Source organism: Lytechinus variegatus, chromosome 15, assembly GCF_018143015.1.
Source record: "Lytechinus variegatus isolate NC3 chromosome 15, Lvar_3.0, whole genome shotgun sequence".
NCBI lineage: Eukaryota > Metazoa > Echinodermata > Echinoidea > Temnopleuroida > Toxopneustidae > Lytechinus > Lytechinus variegatus.
In genome coordinates, this window is record NC_054754.1 from 16,310,730 (window position 1) to 16,334,817 (window position 24,088).

Genomic DNA, 24,088 nt, shown 5'->3' on the forward strand with positions numbered 1-24,088 from the left:
TTTGATAAGTTTGGTTATCTAGCCTCCATATCCCTGCATTCATATTTTTGTTGTTTGCTATTACTGTAAATGTCCCACATCAATAGGTTACACTACATGTATTCTTGTGTTAAATTAGAACTGTCATGAGTGTGTTGTCAAAAGTAAAAATAAAATTCAATTTAATCTACCCGTTTCCAGTGGATGTTATTTTTTGTGGGTATGCTAAATGATAGCTTGTTGAAAGGGAATTCAAGGAGTTGGCGAAAAACAGGCACGGATCCATGGGGGCACAAGGGGCATGTGCCCCCCCCCCTTTGAGAAGAAAACCCAAGGTGTGCCCCACCCCCTTTTGAAATTAAAGACTTTTTGTGATTGAAAACCTTTTTGGAGGGGGGGGGCTTGTCAAAATTTTCCTCCAAAAAATTTCCCCCCCCCACCTTTTGACAAATCCTGGATCCGCTCCTGGTCAAAAAGTTAGCTGAATGGATGAAAAAAGAAAAATAACCTAGAGAATGAGGAAGGAAATATGAAGCTAAATAAACACATAGAGAAAGAATTTTTCACAAAACTTAGTGACTAACTGATTTTATTTGAGATATTGCACAATACAAAATCAGGCTATTGTGCAAGCATTGACCAGAAATGGACGTGGGTTTCAGGTTATTGTGAAATACTCAATTGGTTTACCAATGTCATTCAGAGTTAAATGCACTACTTTATGCCTACGTTCATTTGATATATTGTAAGTAATATGATTTATTTCGTGGAACTTTCAAAATTTTAATACAAATTTTGATTCATTTGAAATCGTGTCACAGATCGTATTGTAAGCTTTTAACCCTAATTCAAATTGACCACCCCTAGTTAAAGGATGCTCCAGTTGAAAATATGATATAAACAGATACAGAAAAATCAAAACACTAAAAATATGATCAAAATCGGACAACGAATAACACAGTCATGTCATTTCAAAGATTTGCAGTTCTTGGCATGTCTTCATGAATATCTAGTGAGTAAATTGATGTCATATCCCCACTTTTCTTTTGTATTTTATTAGACAAAATTAGATTAATTCAATGTTTTTACCAAGAACTGAAAAAATTGGATTGACAACTGATTTAATGCATTAGATATTCATTGCTGCAACTTATTTCATGATAAAGGAGCCACATTGTTCACATATGAATGAAAAAAAATAAACAATTATGATTTCATGTATTAACATGAGAAGGGATGTGTCATCATCAGCCCACCTATTGAATATTCATGACGTGCATATATAACTATTTTCACAAAATATTGCTAAACTTTAAAATTCAATAATTTCGTTATTTGTGATCCGATTTTGATGAAATTTTCACCATTATGCTCAAGTGAATTTTATTTATTTAGATATATATATTTTCGGCCTGGAGCATCCCTTTAATAAAAGAATTCTATGGTCCCATGAGATTTTACTTTAATAGGCAGTCCCCATACACTTCTTATACTTGTCTAAAATCTGACGTACACTAATAACATTCTCAATAATACAGACACAAACATAAATTGCAATTGAAATGCCAATATGTGCAGTACAGTATAAGATATTTTATTACAAATTAAAATGTTCAAATCTTGGCAAAATATCTTTACTCTCATCATTTTATCTCTACACCAAGCTCACTGATTAATTAACATGATGCATAAACATTGTCACATGAATGATGGCTGATTGTTACACTGTTAATAAACATATCATACATGGAAAAAAAATTGCTTGAAATTCAAAATACTGATGAAAAATTCAATTCACTAATTAAGGAGAAAAATATTTTTGATACATGGACTGAAATGAATCTGGCCAAGCTACGGAACACTTGGCCATTATAATACAATTTGCTCATCTACATGTACCCTCATAGAAGCAGGTATACAAGTACATACACATACATTATGTACCAGCATTGTTCTGCAATTATTAAACCATTATATCTCAGCAGGCTCCCTGTGTCATAAGAGTTGAGATTAATTGAAATCAATATCAAATATGGAAAGCAAGTTACATCATAATTTCAACCAAGAAGCTATACATGCTGTCCGTTAGGAAACATGTAACATGCCAACACATTAAATCAGTGACGCAAACATGAGTTACATGTACATAGTCTATTGGGGATACTATGTTCGACCTTTCATGTTCTATGATGATTCATTGTGACTAACAGTATTCCAGTTTCAACTCTGGTACATGTAATTTGGATGAAATGAGTCCCTGGACGCAATAAAATATACATTGTACTCGTAATCAGAATATGATTACAATAAATCTCACGCTTATCAAATATGAAATTAATATCAGAGATGCCAGCTTGTAAAGGGAGCTGAAAGTGAAATTCAATATGTTTTAGAGAAAATCAGTCATTCAGATTCAGTCAAGACCTTTCAGAGGTGGGTTTTTTTTCAGACCAAAGTCACGTTTCATCTACATTTTCATTCAATAAGTTGCGGACCTGACAACCTACCTTGACTTTGATTGGCTGAGAAGCACTGTTACTATGGTGACTGTCGGATAAAACATACTTTGTCAGGTAAAACAACCGAAAAGTGCTTTCATGCAATGCTCCCCAAATAAATACTTGACATGACAATGTATTTCTGTGTCTGCACTCTAATCCTGTATGTGGATATTTTTATGTTGGTACACTAGGTGCCCATTTCTATGGTTGTATCAATTCACCGAGATTAAATTTAATTAAAATCTCTTTCTCCAATTTACTTGCAAATGTCTGTGTTTAAGCTGTCCAATATGCATATACAGGTTTTAAGCACTATGAAGATGTTTACTATGATAAAAAAATCAACTTCTTTAGGAATGCACACAAGCGAAATCAAAATATTGGGCACCAGCTGGCCAGCTAATAGAATCTTCCTCATTATTTCTATTTCATACAGTTCAAATTTTAATATCATGTCCAAGAAGAAAGGAACCTCTGAAACAGCCCAGAAATTATGCACAACTTGATTTTCAACCAATCAGCAGCGCGCATTTGAGACTTGCGATTGATTTTTGGCTTGCGTTTAAATGCAACTCTCTCTGCAACGGGCCCCTGGGGCCGACCTCCTGCCATTGCTACACATTCACAGTCCCAAATTTCTCTTTCACTGCACCGACTAGTATACAATCCAAGCTAACTGCATGTTTAAGTAAATTCTAAAATCCCACCACCCCATTACGAGAAAAAATTAATAGAAAATAACACTAGCTTGGGGCCATTTCATATTAAGCAATCTTTAAGACTTTTTATTTTATGTATGATTTTATGTATATCTGACAGATGAACTAATCTTGAATGACATGTGAACCATTCTTGAATCTTTCCTGTTTATGATAATGGAAGGGACTGTCCAATGATCTGCATCAGTTGTTGACTAATTAATAACTTATATTCAGTTCCTTCTTAGCAGCAAGAATCTTTATAATCTTCCAAGATCAGATTTAACTTTTAGTTGATAAGAATTATATTGATAGTCATGCATAAATCTGTAAGTTACCTACAAACAGCTTCATGTATACCACCCTGGCATTGTGGTCTAGTGGTTATGACCCTCATCTTACTGAGGGACGTGGGTTTGATTCCAAGTCATGGCATGATTTCCTTCAGCAAGAAATTTACCCACATTGTGCTGCACTCAACCCAGGTGAGGTGAATGGGTACCTGGTAGGAATTTATTCCTTGAAATGCTCCACACGCAACAGCTCCTCTGCTAAAGCCAGGGTAATAATGCTGTAATACTGTAGAGTGCTTAGACTTCTGATAAAGTAAGTGCTTTATAAGGAAAAATAATTATCATTATCATTATTATCATAATTATCATAATGAAGTTTTTAACTTTTTGAAGGGACTGTTTAGAACTTTTAGACGAGATTACTGAAATTCAATACTAAAAAAAAGTAATTTGGATTTACTGACATGATACTTGGCTTTGGCAGAATTGAGTTCCTATCTACAGATCTGACCATTCATCAAGCAAGGTTTTGATAAGATTTTCATAATTATAACACATTAAATTATAACAATACATTTTTATCTACTTTCACTGAATATTTCAAGATTTCTGATAATTTCAGTATTTTGATGCCATAATAATATAATAATTACAATAATAATAAATATCCGGCATTTTCAAATCTCGGCACATTCCGGTTAATTTTGAGAAATAAAATAGATCTGTATTAGAAGGAAGCCATGCCAGTGTATGAATTACTTAGCTGTGAGAAGAAAGGCCTAATAATGATACATTATGTATTTTATTATTTTGTATTTTATGCAAATCTTCAGGCTCTGTCACATTGTTCCGTGCATGCCTTGCATGTGACTTGCGGGTAACAATTTTTGCTACCCACAGGTCACCCGCATATCGCCCGCATTGACAGTATCTCACACGTACCTCACACGCAGTTGCTCACAGAAGCACACGCATGTCTATAATTTGCATGTAAACAAGTTTTTAACATGCTAAAAAATTTGCTGTGGGTAAGTTACAGGCAATAGCAAGGCTTGCACTAACAATGAGACACGGCCTTCATTGCCATTCATTGCATGGATTACTGCACCAATATTCAAACAAGCTTGCCATTTCAAACCTGCTTACCTTACAGGAACCTGGAGTCTTACCTACATCCAGCTAAGAGGAAGTAGATAGTTCAGTACTCGACAGAATGACATCAATATCCACAACTGCTGCAAGGTAAAGAGCACTCAGTCCTGACGCTAGACTTATGTAACCAAGAGAGTGTACTCTGCTCTGACCCTCTGTTCCTCCCAAGGAGCAGTTCTCTGTTGCAACCTTAGTCCAGGAAATTGCCATGTGGCCTTCGTTAACTCACATGAACTAATCCTACATAGTCTACAGTTTGTCTCTATTAACCATTTGGTCTAATTGCCTTTTAGCCCATTTGGTGTAGGTTCCAGCTGGAATATAACTAATCTGCCTACTATATATTTGATCTAACACTACATCGTTAAATTTTCATACGCAAATTTCCATTTGTCAAAAGGCAAAATGACAATTAGATGAAGTGGACATTAGACCAACTGGATATAACACTAAATGGGAACTACACAAAGTGTGTATGAGACCAGGTATATTATGTAGACCGAAAAGCAATTAAACCAAAAAGTAGACCACATGGGTTTAGCCCTTCTGGTATTAGACATGTGAGAAGTAGACCAACGGCTTGCAACAGTTTACAGATCAAGTGAAGCCTCTTCAGTCCTGTAGAAGAAGCTTGCCCTTCTTTTGTAACCTCTTAACCTTCTTGGCTTTGCGGGCATCGGTCTTGGCCTTGATATTGGTCCTCTTCTTGGTCTCTTTCTGCTTCATCTTCTCCTCCAGTTTAGTTTGACGTGCCTCCCATTGCTTCTTGCTCGCTTTCTTGCGTTGCTCCTTCCGCTTGATGGACTTCTTCAGAAGCTCCACATCATCCTTGACCTGTATGAAAGACCACAGAATCCTTTAAAGCTAAATTCAACTGATCGCAGATAAATAGAAAATCTATCAAATAAAGCTACATTGTCATCATATCATTGAAGATTTACATAAATGTACATCTAACTACTTTTAAAATCTGAACAGAAGAGCAAGCAAACTGAAGATCCAAACACAGAAAACCACATGTGGGACCATGTATTTTTATTAGTCTGCAGGCACAGACCCTGATAGAAACTTTGATCAAATAAAGGGTCTTCACCCAAGACTTGCACCTTAAACTTGCTATTGAGAGGGCCTTCAGTATACAAGCAATTGTAGGCTGCATATTTAGACTACTAACTTGAGTGAAAGGTTTACACAATGGACTATATCATTATTGCTTGGAAAAAAGCCTGTAACCTGGAATGAATGGCATGCTTATTTGGTTTATTATTTCATGAATTTCTTTTCAACAAAAATTATCTGGAACATTTATACTCCTAAACAAACACTAAGATATTCATTTCATTTATTCTGTTTGAACTGGAGTCGGGGATTGCCCACATAAATCAAGAAGCACTGACCTTGATCCCCTGTGCCCTATCGATGACTGTCTTCCACTTGCCTTCCGTCTCCACCTCCTGGGCTTTCTCTGGATCCTTCTCCTTCATCTCTGCCATCTTTTTCTCCTTGAGCTCCGCCTTCTTTAGCAGACGGCCAAAGTCTTTGTTGCTCCTGGGCTCCGTCACCTTCTTCCTCTTCTTCTTCTTGGGCTGTTCTCGCTCGCTCTCCGTAAAGTCAAACTGGCTGAAGCCAACAGCTGCCTCCTTAGCTTCCACTGTCTTCTGCCCACCTTTCCCGCCCTTGGTAGACGTCTCATTACTCTTTTTAGTTCTTTGGTTGATGTTGTCATCGCTAGAATCATCACTGTCACTGTGAACGTCACCATTAACCATCAGTTTGTTCTGTTTGGCTTTTTCCAAGATTTCCAACTGTGCTTTAGAAGCTTTCATTGCCTTGATGGCATCTGCTTTCTTCTTCTTCTCCTTTTCCGCTTCTCTTCGGGCAACTTTTTTCGGTACCACGTCTTCCATTAAAGGTGCTTTTGCTTTCCGCTTTGTTCGGAGTTCTTCTATTCTTTGTCGGACCTTTTCTCTGAGTTCATCAATAGTTGCACTACTTGAGACAGACTCCACACTCATCGGTTTAATCCTTGATGAGATGGATGGTTTGGAATCATCTTCATTACCTGACATGAATTGAAAATATCAGATATTAAAGGGGAACGAAAACTTTGGAACAAGTAGGCGCATGTCGAAACAGAAAAATCAAAGAATAAGAACTAAGAAATTTTGAAAAAAACCACGGACATATAATGAGACAGTTATGAGCATTTGAATATTGCAATCACTAATGCTATGGAGATCCTCCCATTGGCAATGCAACAAGGATGCGTGATGTCACATGTGAACTACTTTCCCTTTGATGGAGTATAAAATGCACCCAAAATGTCTTTTTTGTTTTTTCTTATGGCGATACAAACTCTTTATCCATGATTTAAATATCTGTACTACATGTACATGCCCTCCTATTGAAAGAACACATGATCTACTGATAGATGTGATAAAAGAGGCAACTGAAATATATACTAAAGTAATGGGGAGAGTTGTTCACAAGTGACATCACACATCTGTATCGCATTGCCAATGTGAAGATCTCCATAATAGTGCGGTATGGTGTGTCATCCCGTAGGACTAGCGTGCCAAAATTGATTTTTTGGTTGTTTTGGCTTCAATAGGGTCCCCTTAGACCAAAAACGATGGGGGTCAAATTTTCAGACCCCTCCTTCCCTTTGTGGGGGGTCCTTTTTGGCGCCATATTGGCCTGTACAAAGCCCAATAGGATAATCCATTGTTTTCAACCTTATTTCTCACTTTTCTTCGCCAATTTTATTTTTAAGTTGTCTGAGGTGTACAAGAATGAATATTTGATGATGTTGTGAAGTCAATATTTTTTCACTTTTGCCATACGGGGGGCGGATTTTGCGAAAAATGCCCCAAAATTGTAAAATATTACCCCAAAAATGTAATTTTCCCCCTTTTTGGCACTAGAATTAGGACAAAAAGATTACAAAATGAAGTGCATATGTCTTGTTGTACAGTCCAATAACAGAGGAATACATCACACGTAATTTATATGATTATTATTGGTAAATTAATGTAAAAGTCACCCCCATTTCAGGATTTATGCAGTGAAAACCTAACTACAACACTAGAGGGCGCCATAACTTATCATGATGATATTAGTGTGGTACGGTATATCATGACACAGTTCCTGCAGGATTTTTGTGCCAAAATTGTTAGTTTTTTTTTTTTGGATTCACTTGGGTCCAATCTATCACGAAATGATAGGGTTCCAATTTTCCCCACCTTCACCCACTGTCTGAGGGGGGGGGGTCACCTATATCGAGACCCACTAAAATCAGGAGTATTAGTAATTTTGCGCCCGGTTAAACAATGAATTATTTTATGGTATTTTATCATCCCTAGACAGCTAAAATGCCTATATCTGAAGGCTTCAAGTTGGACGAGCATCCTACCAAACATATCCCCTACTCCCCTCCCCCCCCCCCAACTGACTGGCATACAACTTTCACCATTCGGCCACTCGTTCTAGAGTACAATTTACGATTAAAGGACTTCTATTCGAATTGTCAATTATGTACTTCTCGGCTAATTTCCAATTACTGATAGACATAAAAACACATAAAATATAAGTTTAGCCCCCGCACATACACACACGCACATATGCACATATTCATTATTGAAATAACATGTGATGTTTAGAGAACTTCCGAACTTACATTGTTTTTCAACAGTTGTTAGTACTAATTGACCTCAGGAATAATATACTAAAAATCTACCAAAATCTGCATCAGGGAAAGTGGTTATTTTCAAGATAGTATCCAAGATGGCCACCATTCACTTAAAATTAATGAATACGACTCACTCATTATCCACCCTAGAATCCTAATTAGTTTCATACTCCATGGTCTAGGAGTTAAAATAATTTGTTGACACAGGGTAGAGTGAATATAAGGACCCCAGGATACCTGGAAAATATAAGATGGCATCAAAAAAGCCTGCCGTGTGCTAAAAATCCGCAATTTGGTTTTGATTCAATGATTTTAAGGGTGAAGTAGTAAATTGGAAAAAAAGTTACAAGGACATGATGATAATGGCTTCAAAAAATTTATTCTGAAATGGCTGCTAAAATTAAAGCAGACATAGCTGATTTCATATCGTCCATGGAAATGTGATTTCGATGTTTAATTTTAAACCACTGGTTTGGGTTAAGTAATATATAAGGATAAGTTACAAGGACAGTCAGTGGTCTGGTATGTCCAAAAATCAAAGATGAATTCCAAAAAATGATCTTAAAATGGCTGCTGATACTTAAAGCGGACAAAGTTCATTTCATATCGGCCTGGGAGATATCAGGTGGGTGTTTCATAAAGCTGTTCGTAAGATAAGACGACTTTAAGAACGACTAGTGATCCTTTCTTTTGGTAAATGGTATACACCATATAGGGGATGGTTTAGCGCGTAAGAAAGGATCACCAGTCGTTTTTAAAGTTACTCTTAACTTACGAACAGCTTTATGAAACGGCCCCCAGTTTGGTGTCTAAACCAATGATTTCAAGGGTCAAATAAGACATTTGGATAAGTAAATAAGGGCTATCAGTGGTCTGCTATGTCAAAAAATGCAATATGGCCTCCAAAATGCAGGGTCTACATTGACTGTGGTTCTTAAAAGTAGACATAGTTCATTAGAAATGCACATTGTGGATTTGATTTGGTGTCTACACTAGAGTTTAAAGGATCAAGTATTGTTTCAAGTTGAAAGAACAGTCGGATGTCAAGTTTATCAAAAATCCAAGATTGCTTAAATGACTTCTATTACTTTAAAAGTGGATATAGAACATTAAACATACACATGGGGTTATTATTTTGGTGTCTTCACTAGTATTTCAAGAGTTGAAATTAAAAATACATATTAAGGACTGGCTACAATGACTATGCAGTTATCCATTTTGCCTTAAAATCCAAGTGGGCTTTTAAAAAATGGGTTCCAAAATGACTACTGTTACTTAAAAGTGGAGACATTATTCAAACAATACCAACCTGTTAGAAATATTTTGGTGCCTACACTTATATGTATGGGATAAGTTATCATATTGATTCATGAGTTTGTAATAGCACCCACTTGATGAATTTTTTTAATCTACCATGGATTTTAGACAAAATGGAAAACTAAATATCCTTGTTATTTGTTGAATGTATTATCTAACCCTTTATACCACCATGTAGACATCCAAATTATTCCTCACATATTAATATTGCATAAACTCTGACCATTATTAATGAGTTTTAGGAATCATTTTAGATGCCATTTTGAAAACTTTCTTGGATTTTTAGGCAAAATGGACAAGTGCATATCTTTGTAACTAATCGAAAGTATTATTATAATCATGAAACCATTGAGTGGACACCAAAATCATATGTCCTTGGTGAATTTTAAATGAACGATGTCCATTTTTAAGTAACAGCATTCACTTTAGACTCAGATTTCTTCACGACATCTTGGATTTTCCGACATAGACCAATGACTGTCCTTGTTATGATATGGTAATATTAATAATATAGGTATATTTACCTAGGGAAGCCACTTCAGTTCTAAAAACTGTTCTCCCAGCGGGCCTTGCCATTATTATTACCCCTGCCTTAGATGGGCTGCCTAGGCGCTTTAGCATTCAAGGAATTCCTTCGCGCATTCAGGGAATTTCTACCGGGTACCCATTTACCTCACCTGGGTTGAGTGCATCACAATGTTGATAAATTTCTTGCAGAATGAAACTATGCCATGGCTGGGATTCGAACCCACGACCCTTTCAAAATTAAAAGACCAATCCACTGGACCACAACACTCGAACGGTTGTAACTAATTTTCTGACTTTAAAAATCATGGTTTAAACATGAAACCATATTCTTGATGGATATTACATGTCCACTTGTAAATAACAGTGGCTATTTTATACTCTATTGTTTAACATACTCGACCAACGACTCTCCTTGTAACTTATTCTAATGTATTATTAGACTCACTTTTCCATGGTAGTCACACACATTCATATTCCCGGATATTGAACAAACTATATCAGTTTTTCAAGCAGCAACAGCAATTTCAAACTCCATTTTTGGAAGCCATCTTGGATTTTTTTAACATACCGGACCACCGACTGTCCCGGTATGTTGAGTCCAAGATGGCCTCCAAAAGTTAAATAAAGAAAGGAAACGGTATTCTTGTCCCAATTATGATCGTTGAAACCATGGTCTAGACACCGATTACATCTATCTCAGGTATATAAAATGTGCTATGTCCATTTAAAGTATCAACAGCCATTTTAAACTCCATTTTTGGAAGCCATCTTGGATTTCTGGGTCCTTGTAACTTTTCCCGATATACTTCTTCACCCTTAAAAATCTTTGCATGCATAGAAACCAAATTAAGGTCACTTAAGTAAAAAAAAAAATCCAGGATTTTTTATTTTAGCCCAAGGCAGCCATTCCCCCCCCCCCCCTCCCGGGGGGAGAATCAAAACAGATTAGATGCTAATACTATGAATCGGCTTTGGAAATAATTGCTCTTGAAATGTGTCAGCTTTCAAATTTATTGATAAAATTACAGTGCCTAGAATTTGATTTTTTTAGGGAAGTGCTTATCATAAGTTATGGCGCCCTCTAGTGTTGTAGTAAGGTTTTCACTGCATAAAATCCTGAAATGGGGATGATTTTTACATCAATTGACCAAAAATAATGATATACATTACATGTGATATATTCCTCTGTTGTTGAAATGTATAACAAGACATATTCATTTCATTTTGTAATCCTTTTGTCCTAATTTTAGTGCCAAAAAAGGGAAAAATAATATTTTGGGGGCAATATTTTACAATTTTGGGGCATTTTTCGTAAAGTCCGCCCCCGTATGGTAAAAGTTTAAAAACATTGACATCACAACATCATCAAATATTCATTCTCATACACCTCAGACAACTTAAAAATAAAATTGGCAAAGAAAAGTGAGAAATAAGGTTGAAAACAATGGATTATCCTATTGGGCTTTGTACAGGCCAATATGGCGCCAAAAAGGACCCCCCACAAAGGGAAGGAGGGGTCTGAAAATTTGACCCCCATCGTTTTTGGTCTAAGGGGACCCTATTGAAGCCAAAACAACCAAAAAATCAATTTTGGCACGCTTGTCCTACGGGAGTTGTGTCAGTGACATATCGTACCACACTATAGCATTAGTGATCACAATATTCAAATGCTCATAACTTTCTCATTATTTGTCTGATTTTTCTCAAACTTTTGTTGATCTGTGTCTTTTATTTTTCTGTTTTCACACAAGCTATCTTGTTCCAAAGGTTTCATTCTCCTTTAAAGGTCTAGTCCACCTCAGAAAAATGTTGATTTGAATCAATAGAGAAAAATCAGACAAGCACAATGCTGAAAATTTCATCAAAATCGGATGTAAAATAAAAAAAGTTATGACATTTCAAAGTTTCGCTTATTTTTAACAAAATAGTTATTTGAACGAGCCAGTTACATCCAAATGAGAGAGTCGATAATGTCACTCACTCACTATTTCTTTTGTTTTTTATTGTTTGAATTATACAATATTTCAATTTTTGCTAATTTGACGATTAGGACCTGCTTGCCTGAAGCACAAAATGTTAAAATAATGGAATTCCACACGTTCAGGGAGGAATGAAACTTAATTTCTTATGACAATAACGAGAAAATTAAAATATTTCATATTTCATATAATAAAATACAAAAGAAATAGTGAGTGATGTCATCAGTTCCTCATTTGCATACCGACCGAGATGTGCACATAACTGTTTTGTGAAATGAAGCGAAACTTTAAAATGCCATAACTTTCTTATTTTACATCCGATTTTGATGAAATTTTCAGTGTTATGCTTGTTGAATTTTTCTCTTTTTATTCAAATCAAGCTTTCGTTGGGGTGGACTTGTCCTTTAAGTTCACATACTTTCACATAGTTTACACATTTTTCAACAATGAAATAACCCAACCAGATTACATGTAATAGATGTCTATTTCACAACATGACCATACAAAATATGATACAAGCTCACTCTTAAATCTGAGGTATCACCACACAAGGGACAATTAATTACTTCAATTCTTATTTGTGTAACTCAGATTACCTTTTATTATTATTTTGACAAAATTGGCATTTCTTTTATTGCTAAATTCCAAATACCACTCCCCCCCCAAAAAAGTTGTGTATCCGAAGTAAATAGAGATTGGTAGAAAAAAAAACAGATAAATTGAATTCAATAGGCAATTTATAGCTTTTGATGATCATTTTCCTTTAACATTTTGTGCACTGTATGAAAGATTATAGTTACTAAATATTAAATATATACTGAACATCAAAAGGGAAGCACAATATGAAGGCTTTTTCAGCTTTTCTCCCAATGAAAATGAATGTTTTCTTCAAGGTCTGGGTCATAATTTGTTTTCCAAAACACAAAATAAGCCCCCTTGTCTAGTATGGGATATCTTTCTTTCACCACACTGGTGAGAAAGTGTATTGTGTGTCACTGAAATTAACAGAGGGCACTAGATATTCTCAAAATTAAAATTCAAATTGGACAAAGAATCAATGGCTGAAAATGTATTCAACATTCACTGCACATATGCTTGCCAATAATCAAGTCACTTTAAACTTCTACACAAACCAAAGTTTTAGACAAATTTTAAAGCCTCACAAGTCTCACATGAACGGAAAAGTGTATGCTAGCAGGGCCTAAGACTACGCACTTTGTTTTACAACTATCAAAGCTACACTTGCTTAATTACCAGTCCTTAAAAAGTCGCAAAATATTCTAAAAATCATTACCAAAGATGAAAATGGCATAAAACTGACATCAGTATTTTCAGTGTCTGAATTTCAAAGATCTAGCAGTCCAATACTGTAAAAAATTGTGGACTTTCTCTGCATTTTTGCAATTAATGGGAATCATCAGTCACACTCCAAAACATACAGTGCATAACTTACTTTAAAAATCAAAGTGCAATCAACTCTGCATAGCTTTTGGGCTCGCATGGCTTTAGGACCCCTTACCGTACATCAGAGGAATCCTATACATACCACTATCATCTGAGAGGTCTTCCAGGCCTGTCCCCATGGCATCACTCTCTGACTCATCCTCCGATTTCTCTTTCCACAACCGACTAGAGGTGGCGATCCCATCTTTACCCGAGATCTGACCCTTATCCATGCCCTCCTGTATTTGGGTTACGCTACGCTGCTGGTCTGGGTCCAAACGCTGTCGCTTGTTACTGGTCTTCTTTTTGGACTTGTCTTTGACCTTCTGCTTGGGTGCTTTCTCTGATTGAATGTAACACAGATGATTAAAATCATACAGATTTCTGCAGGTATAGTTTAATAACCCTGATAAAGAGGAGCATTTTGGAAGCTGGAAAGACTGGAACATCACACAATCGCGACAAAAATCGACACGCATGTCATCAACCTACAAAACTGTATATTTAACTGTTCCAAAATTATTCAAATTCATTTTCAATCAACTATGCTAATTTAAGCACACACGTGAAAATTGTTTGTGCACCCACCTTTTGCATTATGAAAGAACTTGCCAGAGCCCGCTGGACCTTGTTTGGATTCTTGTTCAAAGTAATACCTGGCAGGTATCAGATCAGTCATACTCTTGAAGTAGTCATTATGCAGTTGCAGACTACTCATGAGGTCTGCACATTCCATGTCCATCTTGGAGATTTTGCTGAAAAATTAGGGAACAGAAAAAGAACACTGAGTACATAAAAGCGATAATTATAAAAGTTGATTTTTGGGGACAGCAAATTCAAAATGCAACTGCAATTATCCTTTAACTGGCTCGAGCTGCCATTTCATCAGCAGAACTCAGTGGATTGAAATTTAAAAAAAATCTTCAAGGAATTGATTCCGCCAGGTAACCATTCACATCATCCAGTTGGAAGGCATAAATTTCTTGAAGGATAACATGCTATGGCTGGGATCGAAACAATGACCCTCTGTTTAAAAAGAGTTTTTCCCCCTTCCCCAAACGGTCAAACGGTTGTCCAAATAGGAAAACGTTTATGCTTCCAATGGTCGCTGAAACGACGTGTGAACACTTTGCAAACATTGTATGTAGAGACATCGGGCATAAGAGTCAATACGAAATGTCTAGAATGCCTCTAGCAGTCGTGCCTGCCTTGCAAGAGGCAAATTAGGCTACATTCACAACTCAAGAGTAGCAATTTACTGAATAGTAGCCTGCTCAGGCACCGCCTCGCCTAAATCATTTGATTGTTCTTTCAGCCAATGTTTGGCATGTTTTCTCTTTTTCTATAGGACAAATGCTTGATTTTCTTACACTGTCAGTTTTCATTAAAGCTATTCATCATAAAACTTGACTCTTATGTAAACTTAATTCTTTAATTTATTTTTTCTTAATTAAAAATCGAGATTGAAAAATGAAAATTTTCTTGCCATATTACTTTCCACCAATAGAGGGCGTACACAAAAAAATATGCCTAAAATTCAAGTTTTTGAGTGCTCTGGTGAATACAAAAATTATTCCTAAATTACTAATGAAAAATAAAAAGCAACTGTATTGAAAAGAGTACTGTTGGTCACAAAAGTGATATTTTAATGATTTTTTTTAAGTGTGTGCTATGTACAGCATTGGCATACCATAGTCCTACCTGTAGATTTCCCACAGGCAGGATGGTTGCAGTGAACCAGTGCTTTTTAGATAATTTTTGCTGATGACAATACTTTTTGGAAAACATTCAAAGCAATGACAAATTAAAGGACAAGTCCACCCAAACAAAAACAGTTGCATGTGTCACATGCATTTCATAGTCCTTCTCACGTGGTATGGAATGAACCCAGGCCATGGCATGGGTAATGTTTAGTCTTGAGGACGCACTGATGACTTAAAATCTTGACATATACTTCTTCATCATTGACGTCTTGACACTCTTCCCTTAGACACATAAGAGACTGACCAACACAAAGATGGATTTCCCTAAGAAATCCATCTCTTTGGACAAAAATCATGTTTAGTTTATCGATTTTATTGATTTTTACACCTTCCTACGCCTAATGCGTAAGGTTTTTGAAAATGTTAGATAACAATGTAAAAAAATAAAGGTTTCTTAGCTAACTGATGCCGCGTAGACCCCTCGATCCTCATGTATACAACGGAGATACGATAGCTTTGACCCTTGAACCGCTTTGTACAGTAGAGGCGCACGACCAATATTGAAGACTGTCTCCCATGAGAGAGATTATCTCCAATATCAGTAGTGCTGTTGTCGGGAACAAAAATCCATGTCCACATGTCGCTTAAAAATTAATCCCGACATCGACAATGTCGACATGAAAAAGGGACCGTAATTTAGCCTAGGCTCCCTAACAAAAAAAATCATTCGATCGTGGAACATAACACTCTCAATCAAACGTATTCACCTTGACACGAAGAATATCCCCACACTAGATCTAGATCTATATAATACAGGCTCAGTTCGGGAAAACATATTTTCACTAAGCTAGAGTGAATTCACTTTCAAAATCACCGATTTAATCCACATCTTTTTCTGGAGAATCAAGTTTTGTACCACGATCCGGTCTCGAAAGCATTGCGCAATAACACTCGGAGCCAATTTGAGAATCACCAATTACAATAGTGATCATTGCGTATTATACGCTGGTACACATGTGCTGCAAACGCAAGCTCCTCAAATTGACAGTAAAAAATAATGAAATAATTTCAGTATCACTTCCGCGGCCATCCGTGCAACGATCTCCAAACAAAGGAAGGGAAGTTTTCTGTGACTTCGTGATTTGAATTAAGCGCTCAATTGCGGCGGTCACAACTTTGACAAAAACGTTTATGTGAAAAGTAATGCATTGAGGAGCAACGTATTATCAAGCACGGTGAATAGCGATGGGTACATATGGATGGGTACGGTGAATGCTACTACGGCTACGCTACGCTCGCGATCGTCGAGGGGCGCGGCAGCTCGATCGGGCAGGCCGGCCCACACTCGACTCAGGCACTGACGTATTTCTGCTGCCGCGCAGCTCGCAGGTATTCTTTTTTCATTTAATGTGCCGCTTTATAGCTGAATAAACCTTTTAATCGCGCCACTTACTGTGGATAAAAGCTTCCAACTTTTCAGCTAAGCTTTATACTCGTGACTTTAGGCTAGACCCCTTTTTATTTTATGTTTGCATGCTGATGTGGGTGCGTGCATGTCGACATGTCAGAAACATTGAAAATCCTTCGTATGTCAACATCAATGTCGATATGAGGCCTATCGACAACAGCACTAAATATCAGAGACTTTTATAAAGAATTTGGGTATCCAATTTCAGGGACAGTCTCCAGTTTGGGAGATTTGCATTTGCTTCAAAAGGAATACGTTGGCGGCAAATGAAAATGTGATAAGCAGATTCCTCATGAAAAATTACCCCTTTTCACTGTCTACTTTAAAAATTCACTATCTACTTTTGTTTTGATAAGGATTTTTGTTGTCATCCACACACAAAACAAATGGGCTTCTGACCTCAGTGAGACAAAATTTTGGGTGGAAAAAATTATGCTTTTGTTGGTGTTGTTTCTTTTGTTCTTTTGCAAAGCAAGTCTCTAATATGGGAGATTAGCTCCCACATTGGAGATCGTCTCCCATATTGGCCCACCCATGGGTTCATATCGTCTCGCGAGCGAAGGATTATCAGTCATACGCACGCGACACACCACTACACTTCGAAAATACAGTGGGCTTTTGCCCACATAAAATATTATGTATAAATAAATATTCCACATCCTGCTATGACACTTACCGAATCATTTAGATCCTTCCGTGACTTCTCCTTGAAGTTTCTTTCTAAAAATATGTATATTTTCTTGATCTTTAGTGAAGATTTTACGGAGATAGAAATCAGTCAGCGTTGATATCAATTTTCTCCTGAAGAGGGCGCGCGATTTATATTCATATCAAAGACACGACAAGGGAAAGAATAGGCACCTACACTATTTTACACGCATATCGACGCAAGGCATTACGCAAAGTCCGTGAAGTGTCCAATCTTTTCATTGTATAGACTTTGGTGTACCGTATACGTATTATTGACGTTCGTCAAAGCTTGTACTGCTGGTTTCTTTCCAGGCACGTATATTATTTTCATTTTTTTTTATCAGTCATCTTTTTAAATTAATGCAAATGAGTGTTATCATCACCAATAATAATCATTAATTATGTTTTTTGAAGGCATTTCATTGATTGGTGCCCATAATTAGTAAATTAATCATGAGGATTGCGCATTCAAAGAATTTAGATACAGTTATAAAATTACCGAGGAGCTGAATCAAGGTTGTGAAATTATTAGCGCCACCAACGGGCTTCCTTGTATTTCCGTGGAAGAGACAAGCGAAGTCACTTTCGAGGCCGAGGTAAGCAAAATGTGCTTTTTTTATCGGATTATTATTTTATTATTATTTTTATATTCAACAAACTCTTGCTACTTACCGGCAAGAGCCCCGGTGCGTAGCGAGAAGGAGCTTCGGCAAATATTACTTCAGCAATGAAGCGATGTTTGCCGACTACTTTGAAATCCAGGGTCAAACACGGTCTATTGTACGAGGTTAGTACATACTAACCTCGTACAATTGGCCGTGCGCCTCTACTGATGTATGACGTACTTCTGGCTAGCAATGCCAATTTGAAGAAAAATTTATGGATACAAATTATTCTTTTACAAATATATAAATTCATTACGTGATTATAAATAATTGGTATAATACTAATAATCATTTATAATCATGTAAAAAAATTTAATAGGGAGGCCTATTGTAAAATTATAATTTTTATCTATAAATTGTTCTTCGCTTTGGCCTAAAAAAATGATTTCCTAGGGAAATCCATTTAAGCGAAGAGTGTCAAGACGTCAATGATGAAGAAGTATATGTCAGGATTTTAAAAGTCATCATCATTGCGTCCTCAAGGTGATGCTGACTCACTCAATCTCATTCTCACTCACTCAGCTTGTTGAATTGTTCAAAATCAAACTAAAAAAAAGGTCTTGATCTCAGCCTAATAATCACCAGTTTTAAGGGTGTTATGATATACATTTCATGCAAACGTCTAAGAATATAGTCTTATTCTTTGCGTTACCATATCAGAAGGTTACACCAGTTGCAGAGGCAAGAGCAGAGAAATACCCGAATCCACTCACAATTCACATGCACAAACATAAATCTCATTGGGTGGGACTGGTTGAGAAAACACGCGTGAAATCCATCTTTGTTTCTGCTTTTCACAAAGACGAGATGTCAATTCATCCACTTCACTTCTTAGTGTTTATGAACACCATTCAAATGGAATTAATGCTTACCATGAGATGTTTATCAAATCTTTATCAAACCTTCACTTTACAGGTCTGAATCTGACAACGTCTACGGTCTGACACTATCCATCGTGACCACGTTCAGATTTAAACCAGCAATACAGAACGGTTTTGTTCCGTGATTTCCCTCGTGTGCTATTCGAACGTATGCAACAAGATATCGTGAATTCGAATGCTGAATGTATTTGACGGAAATTTACATACAATAGTAATTCGGATGGCTTTATGTGCGGATCACATCAGCAGTTTCAAAATTGTATTTAAATGGGATAAACGTGGCTTGCTCATGCATGGCATGCAGGGGCCGCGGAAGCGGGGGAGGGGGGGGGGCTTCAGCCCCCACTTTTTTTCAAAACCGTGTACAAAGTTGTAAAAATGACCATAGGATTGTGATTTTTTGCATGGTCAGCCCCCCCCACTTTGAAAACCGTTCCGCGGCCCCTGGCATGGGCCCCCGCAGGGGCCGGGCGAGGCAGGGGCGACTGAGCGAAGTTGGGGGGGGGGGTCACAGAGGAAAAAAGGACACTCCCTCTTATTTAGGAAGGGTAGGATGGGGGGTCGGGTGTCCGGACATTTAATATTTTTGAAGCCTGAATTCAATAGTTTTATATTATCATTTTATATTTTATTCTCTATACTATTTCCTAACATTGTGTACTAAAAATTGCTGAAAACTTTGCTTGTAAATTCTTACAAATGCCTTTCTAAAAGTGGTCGTTTTTTTTTTTTGCTTTTTTTTAAATTGAGGTAGGGAAATTTCCCCCTTGAAGATTGTTTTTTGAAGAGAAATTGATATAGACGGAAAGACATTTTTATCGTCTGAACTTTGAAGAGAACATATATAGGGCCATGTTTTTTGCACGCCTTCCTTGGAGGGAATTAAGATAGGCATAAAATAAGTCACCGTGAAGATAGGCCTAATTCTCCATGTATTTTTTTTCCCTGGCTTTCAATTCCGCCTCTGAAGATTATGACCTCAGAGGCGGAATTTAAAGAGGAAATAATATAAAAGGAAATATTTTGCAATACAAATTAAAATAAAAGAAAACAACTAAATTAATGCACGAAAATGCTCAGATAAAAAAAAGTAAAATAAAGGGCAGAACTTTGATTTAAGCATTCTACTTATGGGCATTTTGGTGGGCGGCGGTAATTGCCACCCCCACGTTTAATTTCAATACGAAAAAGGATTTCGGATTTCTCAATTTCCATAACATTGAGGATAGGGGGGGGGGGGGTCCGATGTCCGGACACTCAAGCCGATACTGAAAATCATTATCTTTTGCTCTGGATTTTCTCAAAATTCATGCATAAAAAAAAATACCTCTCAATACCACTTGTGCTTTGTAGCTTTCAGTCGATTCATGAAATATTGATGTCAAAGTTCCTAAACTTGTTTTCTTGTCAGGATAAACAAAACCGGGAATATTGATGAAGTTTTTGTCTAAATGTGTGTTTGATCCTTAGAATCTCGACATGAAATGTAAAATTAATTTTGATTATGACAACGATTTTTTTTTGTCGACAGTGATTTCATGGAAATTGGGGCAAGAATAAATTGAGTGAGTGCGCCATCAACAATTAAGATCATATACGCGCATCGAAAAGAATTACGCACTATACAACCACTACCAGTGCGCATCCACAAGCCTACACAACTGATGAACGATAACGCCAAATGCGCGTATCTGCTGCGTATCTGAAGCGCTCCATGTCCTGGTTCTAGGGAGCCCGAGATTTTTCCCCGAAAAAAAAAAACAATTGCATGCTGTTGAAGTTTTGAAATTAGCGGGAAAATAGGAAACTTGGACGAATCACAAGCGGTCCGGGAAATTAATTGCAGTTGAAAGGGCATGGTAAGATACTAAAATCATTGATGATTAGGAGGAAAAGGAGGAGGAGGAAATGGGGGATGAACATGATGGTGGCAATGGTGGTGGTGGTGGAGGTGATGATGATGATGATGATGATGAGATGATGAAATGATGACGATGATGATGGTAATGGTGATGATGATGATAATGATGGTAATGGCGATGATGATTATGATAGTGATGATGATGATGGCGATAATGATTGACGAAGACGATGATAATGATGATGGTGTTGATAATTACGATCATGATATTTTCATCTTAATTATTTCTAGGCCTATATTTTCTATTTCTATTTCCTATCTAATTTCTTAAACAGTAGGCCCGATTTCGAAACCCCAGAGAGCTCCGCGCGATTGGGCTTATTTCTGTTCCATATAACAACCTCCTCATTACTAAACAAATCAATTCTACGATCAGCCTGGCTATTGACTAATTCGACCAGGGCAAGTATGGGTCCATCAAAAGGGCAAGAGCAGATGTCCAATTCTTGGACAATCTATGACAACATCGAGCAATACAGGGGTAAAGTCGCTCTTAAAGGTAAGGCGATTTCGACATTCGCTTCTTCTTCTTCTTATTCTACTTCTTCTTCTTCTTCTTCTTCTTCTACTTCTTCTTCTTCTTCTCCTCCTACCTCTCCTCCTTTTTCTTCTTCTTCTTCTTCTTCTCCTTCTTTTTTTATTTTCTTCTTCTTCCAGAGTAAGTGCTGCTTCAAGATGATGAAGACGTGTGTATGCTTACGAGGCTTGTCGAAAGTAATGAAACTTGTATAAAAGGAGTATTATAAACACAGCATTTCATGATCGCTTTAGAAATAACTTTATTTTATAAGACACAATTTTATGATGACTGTTATTGCTTAATAATGAGAATATATTTTGTTCGAAACGGACCAGGCGACTCATCACACACTCGAGATGCAAATGTCGATCCACTCACAAGTTTCGATGATGATAGAGCATGATGATGGCAAATAAAGAAAATGAGATAGAAAAAATTGATTAAATTGCATTTATTCAGCAATTATTTAGTTTTAGAAGTAGAATAGGAAGTAAACGCAGTAGTAGAGGATATATATTTACTTCTCATTTTCAGAGCGTGACCACAGGGCCTACTTTGAAAGTTCTCAGTTCAAGAAAAGGCAGCATGAAGAAGAAATCGCAATACTCAGACGAGATAACAAAGACACGAGAGCGACCCTTGCACAGAAAACACTCAAGGTAATAACTTTGGTGGTTTCATATTTCTGGCTGGAGCAGAAAAGTAGCCCGTTACTGAAAGAGTTGTGTTTTTAAACACAACACAACTGTTTCTTTTATATCAAGTGCAAGTCAAGTTGCGTCTGATCTCTTGAGTTGCGATCGATCGCAACACTTTCTGAAAAGCACCAAAGAATTAATTTTTGTCACTTATCCACGTGAAGAATTCAATTAAACTTGGCATAATTTTAATGTCACAATGTGGGGAGCTCATCTAAACAGGTGTAACTCTGCTCCTTTCAGACCAGCTAGAGAGCGTTTCATCAACATTATGTCTGACATTAAGCTGTCAGATCTGACAACTTTCCTTGATTGTGATTGGCTGAGGAGCACTGTTACTACGGTAACTGTCAGATATAGCAGGGGAGCGTTTCATGAAAGGACTTGTCAGACGTTTTATCCGACAAGTCCCATGTTATCCGACAGTTACTATAGTAACAGCGCCTCTCAGCCAATCGGAATCAAGGAAAGATGTCAGATCTGACATCTTGTCAGATAAAAAATGTTGATGAAACGGTCCCCAGGACTTGTCGGATAAAACATTCGACAAGTCCTTTTATGAAACGCTCCTAGAAATGTACATTTATCTTTCCTGGATAATTGCATAGGAGTTCTTTTTATATGGCTCCTATATAGAGTGGCGTTTGTTGTGCTTTAAAGTCGGAGTCTATTGTCCTTCCAGTGTTTTACCCTTAATGATAATGGAGTCTGATGATAATAACAATCCATATGTTATAGTAGTTCAGTCTCGACTATTCACACTGGCATGACTAGTCAAACTGACTCCGGGGGGACACGTTTTTCCAAAGAAAAAAATTGACAAGAAAAAGATAAATAAAAGTTTTAGATAAAAAATTAATGATACTTCGTCCCCCAAAAAAATTGACAAGCAAAAAAAAGAAGAAGAAGGGGGCACGGGCCAGCTGTGTCCCCCCCCCCCGCCAGATCCACCAGTGCTCCAGGTCCAGGGGAACGTTTCATGAAAGGACTTGTCAAACGTTTAATCCAACAGTTGCCATATTAACATTGCTTCTTAAAGCCAATCACAATCCAGAAAACTTGTCGGACAAAAATGTTGATGAACATTCGCTTGACCGCGACCAAATCTATTTAATATACCAATGAAAGACCATCGGTCAGTTTGAAGTCTGTTTCTTTGGTTGCTCAAAACCTTTCATTATTCATTTTCATCGAGCATTTATTATCAGCGCTCCATTCGGGATATGACTCGAGATAGTCGAATATTACCTTATCATTGACCACTATAAATTATTTTGGATTTCTCAAGTCTCAAAAAAGGTCAAATTTGTGCTCTTTCGCGGTTTTTTTTTCAATTGTCCCTAATGTCATGTCTAGTCCCCTCAACAATTTCGGCTCATTACGCAGGTTCTGCTAGTAGTTCTATATCTCATCATAAGATCTCTAACTTCAAAATGATAAAACTTTCACCATGCACGTGTTATTTTTTAATATCTAGGGGGACGCCAGGGTGATAACACAAGCTTTGTCGTGTCGGAAAGAGGAACAGCTAGCCCTTCAACGTAAAACAGCCGAGGTTGGTACATGAAGTATGGCTCTATCATGTTTATTTCAAATCATGATCTGGGGCTTTTTAAAAGGTTCAATGATTTGATGATATGGGGCACGACACCACCCCCCCTTCCACATTTACCCAAACTTTGTACACAAAAATACCCTGCGATGTGTTGCATCCGATCCTCCGGTGCCTTCTTTCAGAACTGAAAATGAAAAGGGTTTATTTTTAACTAATTTAATTCGATTTTTGAATTGCATCTTTCACTCAACATATAGTCTTGTTTTAAGACACCCTTATATTTCACCTGACAGTGAATTCAAACGTCGATAATGAATAGTGTTTATATAGATTAACCGAAACTTATAATGGGCTTTCATGGCCGCGGGGGGCTAGGGGTTTCACATTCCCCCCCCCCCGCCCACACACA

General features: G+C 37.1%; 2 protein-coding genes across 2 annotated transcripts; one reads left to right on the forward strand and one right to left on the reverse strand.

Moving 5' to 3' along the window:
* Positions 1–1,552: 1,552 nt before the first annotated feature.
* LOC121428319 (surfeit locus protein 6 homolog) lies at positions 1,553–19,104 on the reverse strand. Its single transcript, XM_041624878.1, has 5 exons — positions 18,977–19,104; positions 14,167–14,333; positions 13,682–13,921; positions 6,021–6,685; positions 1,553–5,457 (listed from the first exon to the last, which is right to left on the reverse strand). Exons 2-5 carry the CDS (start codon positions 14,318–14,320, stop codon positions 5,236–5,238), a joined length of 1,281 nt encoding a protein of 426 aa, XP_041480812.1. The 5' UTR covers positions 14,321–14,333; positions 18,977–19,104; the 3' UTR covers positions 1,553–5,235.
* A 2,074-nt stretch (positions 19,105–21,178) lies between these two features.
* Positions 21,179–23,691, forward strand: LOC121429053. Its single transcript, XM_041625958.1, has 3 exons — positions 21,179–21,405; positions 21,961–22,085; positions 23,602–23,691. The coding sequence occupies exons 1-3, from the start codon at positions 21,315–21,317 to the stop codon at positions 23,689–23,691; spliced, it is 306 nt and encodes a 101-aa protein (XP_041481892.1). The 5' UTR covers positions 21,179–21,314.
* Positions 23,692–24,088: the final 397 nt, after the last annotated feature.